We start from the raw sequence: 7,203 nt of genomic DNA, 5'->3' as shown, positions 1-7,203 counted from the left end.
CCTTGGCTCTTTTATGACTCATGGACTTCAACTCCCAGAATTCCTGAGCCAGCTAAGCTGGCTCAGGAATTCTGGGAGTTGAAGTCCACGAGTCATAAAAGAGCCAAGGTTGACTACCCCTGTTTTAAAGCATTAAAGCCTTGGTTGTGGCTAAAGCTTTCTTACAAAATTCACCTACTGAAACCGAAGTAAATGGCATTGGAGAGCCAGGGAGAAAGTTATAACCACATTTCACTGAAAATACATTAAAATATATGAAGTAGGCCAAGCCAAGACAATAGCACGGTGCACATACCTGAAGAAGTCCACTAAGTTCATCTCCAGATAAACAGATATACCGTCACGGCCTTCGGAATGCCCCCCCCCCAAACTAATAGGAATCTCAAAATCAATTTATTTTTTACCTTGCTCGTTAAAAAATATCTTTAATTTTTTTTTTTTTTTTTTCACAGAGTGGAGCCGTATATAAAATCAGACCAAGTTACGTCTTAAAAACCTTTTAATGGGTTCCATTCTATTCCAGGCAAAAAATAAAGTAAGATCATTTCTAAAAACAGTGGAGGATGAGGCATAGATCAGTAGCCATACATTTTAACGTTATGGACTTCTTTGTCCTCGCATTCTCTTTCCTTATCGTAATAGTAGAAAGTATTGTCCTTCCTCTGAAGCTTCTTCACAAATCCGGTTTCGGGCCACCTTTCCACCTGCATGCAAACGAGAAGAAGGGAAGTACCTGTGGGTTCTTAGGAATGGCTGAGCTTACCTACGGGTCCTGCTAGTGCAGGGGTAGGCAAACTTTATTATTATTATTTTATGACTCGTGGACTTCAACTCCCAGAATTCCTGAGCCAGCATGGCTCAGCTTGGAAACCTCTCCCTTTCCCCTCAGCATGGCTGGCTCAGGGATTCTGGGAGTTGAAGTCCACGAGTCATAAAAGAGCCAAGGTTGCCTACCTTTGTGCTAGTGAAATCTGAATATAGGTGGTCCTCGACTTACAAGTGTTCATTTAGTGACCGTTCAAAGTTACAACAGCAATGAAAAAAGCGACTTACGGCCGTTTTTCAACCGCCTTTGCGGCCTCCCCCGGGGCCACGTGATCAAAATTCAGATGCTTGGCAACTGGTTCATATTTATGACGGTTGCAGTGTCTCCCGGGGTCACCTGATCCCCTTTTGCGACCTTCGGACAAGCAAAGTCAATGGGGCAAGCCCGATTCACTTAGCAACCGATCAACCGCAGTGATTCGCTTAACAACGTTGGCAAGAAAAATTGTCAAATGGGGCAAAGCTCACTTTAACCAAGGTCTCACTTAACAGTAGAAATTTTATTTTATTAGGTATTATGCCATAAAAGATGGATAAACAAAGTACATATTTGATTTTACATGGGATAAACAGCGGCAAAAAGATCCTATTTGCCACAATATTGGAAAAAGGAAGAATTACCATCAGAGGAAGAAATAGTTAAAAAAATATTAGAATGGGCAGAAATGGACAGACTTGCTATGGGGTTGAAAGAAAAAGAAGCAACAGAATACTGTCAGACTTGGGACTCGTTTTATCAATGGCTGGAGAAAAGAATAAAGGGTTAGGAATTAAATTTGTATTAGAGAATGATACACTCAGACAACATGTTGTTGAAGAAGTACTATCGAATTGTATGGAAAAAATAAAAAATTTACAAAAAAAAAATTAGGAATTTTGAGCTCAATTGTGGTCGTAAATCGAGGACTACCTGTATGTGACCCAAAAAAAGGACTATATATTTTATACCTTAGAGAAATATATGGGAGGAGACCAGGCACGCTGAGCATAGGATCCCAAGCGTGATCCAAAGTTGACAATGCAGATAGAAGAAATTCAGGATTTCACATTCTCTCCCAAGAGTTGGTTAGCAGAGTATCCCAACTAATTTTATTGATATGGAATTCTGTGACTTTTCATTCTGTTCAAGTGGGAACATTTTGAATTTTTGGGCTCAGTTGATTTAAAGCTGGCTTTCAGCATGAATTCTTCTATCCCTTTATTCTTGGAAAGATTCAACCGAGGCTTAAGTTTCTTGTGTTGCGCATATTTTATAGCCTTAATCAGTAACTTTCAGTCAGAAGTCTTGACCAAAAGTCTCAGTAAGAGATACTTTTAAGGCTTTTCATTAGTAAATATGAGTGTTTTCCATGTTCTCAAAATTCACTCTTATCAGGGAGAAAGAATTAGTCACGTTTTGAGGAGTCTATCAAATTTACCACCATTGCAGATTTAGTTGAAGGCAAGAACACAAATTAGCGGACGTTTTCAATGCGATTGAGAAGAGAGGGGGGGGAAGTTTTTTAGAGTAAGCAAAAAAAAAAGGGACCAACTCAGTCCTTTTATGCAGCATTAAGTGACTCCACTAATTTGGAAAAGGGGAGCAGAGGGGAGAGCTGTTTTCAGAATGAAATGACCGTCAGGGTTGAATCTACGTAGGTTTTCTGAAGATTAGGAGGAAAAAATATTTTCATTGCACAGTCTGAACAAAGTAACACAAATATAATCTCGGTGGCCTGTGGGCCAGCATCAAAACATCATCAAAATTGTCTCTTTGTAGGGGACTGGCACGGGTCCCTTCTGGAAGGCATCTCTGCCAGCAATTTCTTGGCTCAAAGTCACGTTGTGCTGTGTGTTGCCAGAGCACACAGGAGATGCAGCTGTAATCCATAAATGCTCCTTTTTGTTATTTATGCAAGTCCTATTGATTAGACAAGGATGGCATAGCCTTCCATTTGTTCTGTCCATAAATGTGTTATTCAGTATTCTTTAAAAAGGCAAGAAAATCTATTTCTCATGGATCCTTTATCCTATATCCTTTATGCCAGGGGTGTCAAACTTAATTTCACTGAGGGCCGCATCAGCATTGCGGTTACCCTCGAGGGTGTGTGTGGCCAGGGTGGGTGTGTCCTACTGGGTGGGCGTGGATGGAGTGGGTGTGGCCTACTGGGGTGGGCATGGCCATCTCTACATCGTTCACGTCAAGGGTGCCCGTGGGGGCCTGGGCAGGAGTGGGACAGATCTGAGGGTCTCTGGCAGAAGGGGGTGGGACCGGGCCAAGCGCCAAGGCATGGTCCATTTTTTCATTCCTCACAAAGGGTGACACCTCCCCAGCATGCACCCAGGGGTCGGGGTCGACACGGCAGGGGCTGGTTCTTCACTGTTTCTAGACGGCCTTGTGGAGCTAAGACTGAATGTGTTTCAGCATAGATGGCCACCACAAAATTGTACATTGGCTCCCGGCTGGCCTGGGCCAGGGCCAAGGCAATGGGAGCCGTTCCCTCACTGTTTCCAGGATGGCTTCGCGGGCCACATGAAACCACTTCGCGGGCCGCATCCGGCCCCCGGGCCTTGTGTTTGACATGTCTGCTTTATGCCCTTATCAGGATAGCTGAACCAATGACTTGTTCAAAGGTTTAGGCCTAATTTAGTGGGATTCATGGTTTCTTTGACCGGCTGATGGCTGCGCAATTCTGCCTGCCCACAATACCATATCACCAGGTGCTCCGGAGAGTTGAGAGAGAGATTAAAAAAGCAGACTTGTTATGAGATAGGTAGGTGGCTGGCTGGGTTTCAGAAGCTCCTCTCCAATAGAGAGGCATTCTGAATTAGCTCTCTAGATGCCAGCCAAAGGCTGTTATGTGTCATGCACTTTTTTTTTTTTACCCAAGATTAAAAAACAATTTGGGTGGTCAGATGGATGCCTGCAGCCTGAAAATATTTTCTGCCCCTCCCTTCCTCCTTCCCCCTCCATATATTGCAGTGTGCTTAGGAAGTGCTTCTCCTAAAATCTCCAGCCACACCATGGCCTATTTTCCCCAATTTCAACATTTTTCGATCCCTCGCTGATGAGTGTTTCTACATAATGGAAATCCCATTTTCCACTCCCCCAAAATCCCTACTCTGGAGATTGGGGAGCTAACAGGAGATAGCCCACCTCTCCCCCTTTTCTTCTCTCCTTAGAGACAGAAGGCAAAGAATAAACAGAGAAGAGCTCTTTTGAAGCCAGCACTGCAGGCCCATGAAGTAACCATGGAGTTAAGACAGGGTCTAGAGACTGTAGAGAGAAATGGCCAGGAATAAAAATCAGCTGAACTCTGTTTATTGTCTCCAAGTGGAAATAAATAACTTCTCACATAGTCATGCACATGAAAGTAACTTAAATATTATTTTCTGGACCCAATCAAAAATTTAAAGCCCTAAATAGCTTGGATTCCAACTGGACCCATGATGGAACCAGCAGAAAAGCATTTGCCGTAAGCAAATAAACTGGCTGCAGGGCCATCTAATTCAATAGGAATGCAACTGGACACTAAGACTAACAAAATACTCTTTCTAAAGTCTGTTTTTGACCGCACATGAAAAGCACCTTATGCTTTCCCAATCCTATTAAATGTGCTTAGCCTGTTTTCTGATTTTGGTTGACGAATCACAATCTTTTGTGTTTCACCAACTCTTTTCAGAGTTCACCAAGAGTGATTTTAACAGTCTTTATTCAGATTTTGCCTTCTTAGCCACCTCAAAAAACCTCTAAGGTAAAAGATATCGTGTAAATTAAATAAATGGCCATCACTCCTTCTGGTGATTGATAGGAAAAAGGAAAATGTACTAGGTAACATAACACCTAATATACAGTATGTTGCATTAGTTTTCTATTGCTTATCAGGCACTAATTCAGCTATTATTATTATTATTAGCAAAATACCCTGGGAGAGGAAAGGGAAACAAATCACATTTTTAACATTTACATTTTATTAGGTTTTACTAATCTAGATGAAATGTGTATGATATGCTAGATGTTAGTTAAATAAATAAACAAGCAAGCAAGCCCTGATCTCTACAACCAACCATGGTCAAGAGTCTGCCAGATTTCCAGAAGGGCAGCAGGACAATAACCAGAAAGAAAAAAGGGCTAAACATTTGTTTCCCAGCTCTTCCTTCCATTCCAAATGTAACATTCACTCTTAAAAGCAAAGTTAAAAGATAACCTGATTTAACTCCAATAACCAGACAGAATACAATCCCGTGTACATGTGAATGGTGTAACATTTGTGAATTTGGATTAGTGTTTTTAAGTCAATTTTATAGTTTCTTCAATGAAAAAATCAAGGCAGCTTATTTATGTATACGCGCAAACATACATAACATATAAACTAAAACAACATTAATTAAACACAAAGAACACACTGCAGGGCTGGTAAAAATACATGCACAATAGCAGCTCTTCAGTAAATGTTAAATACATATCCAGTCAAATGCTTTAGAGAGAAGGATGTACTTGAAAGTTTCTCCACCCAGCCCACAACAGCTGGGTTGCAACAAAAATATACCAGGACCTGCAAGGCAACTGAAGGTCCCCCCCTTGCCTCTCCCCCTGGAAATCAGGGAAGGGTTCCAAAACGGGCAAATTCAGCCATTGGTATTTATAACCTATGTTTCATAGTATGCTATGTTGCACAAACTCAGTTACTTGTGATTTATCTGTGAAACCCTCACTGAATGAATCTTCCAATGATGCTTTTTCCACCAACAGCCACGAGTCACGCCAGGAGGCGAGACAAACGAAAAAGTACCACAAACCTAAGGAGATTATTGTACAGAATAGTAAGTTTTTATCTTGAAAATGTGCAATTCTTAAAGTGTATTAAGTCTTACCCCAGCAACATGCTTCACTTGCTTATATTCAATTTCATCTCTATAGCCAGCTTGCTGAAATCTGTATAGATTTTCCACTTCATCTGACCATGTTTTGGCTCGCTGTATGAACTTTGGCTTCAGGTCAATCCCGGCTGTAGCTCCAGAAACATCACCGGATAATTTGCTGAAAGTGCGTTTTTAAAAAAAAAATAAAATAAAAATAAAAAAATAAAATGCAGTGCCATGCATAAAAAAAAAAAAAAGCAGAGGAAACGTCATCAAAATATTTAGGAAAAGACATTGCAGCTAAATGTATGGACATAATCGATTAAAGCCGTAACTTGTATTATAAACCATTTTGATACCACTCAAAAGACTTACCAATTGTTTTTGACAAAAAGCAGCTATAATTTTTGAAAAGCAGAGCTACTAACGAAAAAGGAGGGAATAAATAATTATGGCTTTAGGCCCAGATTTTCTCTCCTTTGGTTTTTTTTCCCCCAGCCTAAATATGTATATATTTAGAATATAAATCCTGATTTGTCCTTTTGCCTCCAAAAAGAAAGTAAGGCGGAAGAAAAGTTCTTCGCTTCCCAAGAAGCCATCTCGAGTATCCTCACGGCAAGATAGGCAGAAAATAGGTTTAACAAATAAATAATAAATACATCTGTAGATCACCATTTTGCCTTATCCTGTATTTAGTTCTATAAGTAGTAGGCCAATTTAATTTGTGAACTGCTGCTTGATACCATGGAAAAACGTACCTTCCTTCCTAAAAATAACAATAATAATAAAGTTGGAAGGGACCTTGGAGGTCATCGAGTCCAACCCCCTGCTCAGGCAGGAAACCCTATACCAGTGGTTCTCAACCTGTGGGTCGGGACCCCATTTGGGGTCGATCGACCATTTCATGGGGGTCGCCAAGCAAGGCTGTCCGCCATTTTTTTTTGTCCGCCATTTTTCCCCCTTTTCCGGCAGGTGCCTTACTTCCCTTGGGCTGGGCCAGCTGGTGGTCGGCCTGCTCCGTCTCTGCCGCTTGCCAGCTACACCTCGGCCGGCGCAGGGGGTGGAACCACGCATGTGCGGCGCTCCCGGGCAGGGAAAGTCCTCGACTTACGACCGGTTGGGGTCACGGCATTAAAAAGGTTGAGAACCACTGCCCTATACCATTTCAGACAAATGTCTGTCCAGTCTCTTCTTAAAAACTTCCAGCGTTGGAGCATTCACAGCTTCTGGAGGTAGGTTGTTCCACTGGTTAATTGTTCTAACTGTCAGGAAGTTTCTCCTTAGTTCTAGGTTGCTTCTCTCCTTGATTTATTTATTTATTTATTTATTTATTTTATTTATTATTTCAATTTGTATCCCGCCCTTCTCCCGAAGGACTCAGGGCGGCTCACAACATTATTCTAAAAACAAAGACAACCCACAAACCCCACCGAATAAAACCAAATTAAGACCAATATTTTAGAGTTGTGATAATTAAAATTTCTAAGAAACCCAATTTAAAATCCTCCCTAGGCCAGGCCCGCTTGCTGGAAAAGC

At 41.4% G+C, this 7,203-nt stretch overlaps 1 protein-coding gene across 1 annotated transcript in view; it reads right to left on the bottom strand.

Moving 5' to 3' along the window:
* Positions 1-481: 481 nt before the first annotated feature.
* The window catches only part of LOC107299607 (meiosis-expressed gene 1 protein), a 9,959-nt gene continuing 3,237 nt past the window's right edge, over positions 482-7,203 (bottom strand). Inside the window, exons 2-3 of the mRNA XM_029286815.1 lie at positions 5,680-5,845; positions 482-704 (exon numbers count right to left, since the gene is read on the bottom strand). Coding sequence (XP_029142648.1) covers positions 576-704; positions 5,680-5,845 — 295 coding nt within the window. The 3' untranslated portion in view covers positions 482-575. The remainder of the gene's footprint in view (positions 705-5,679; positions 5,846-7,203) is intronic.

The sequence above is a fragment of the Protobothrops mucrosquamatus genome, unplaced genomic scaffold (genome assembly GCF_001527695.2).
Source record: "Protobothrops mucrosquamatus isolate PMUCROS unplaced genomic scaffold, P.Mucros_1.0 scaffold5185, whole genome shotgun sequence".
In the NCBI taxonomy this organism is placed as follows: Eukaryota; Metazoa; Chordata; class Lepidosauria; order Squamata; family Viperidae; genus Protobothrops; species Protobothrops mucrosquamatus.
Note: the sequence above shows the minus strand (reverse complement) of the source record. Positions and strands in the feature narration are given on the sequence as shown.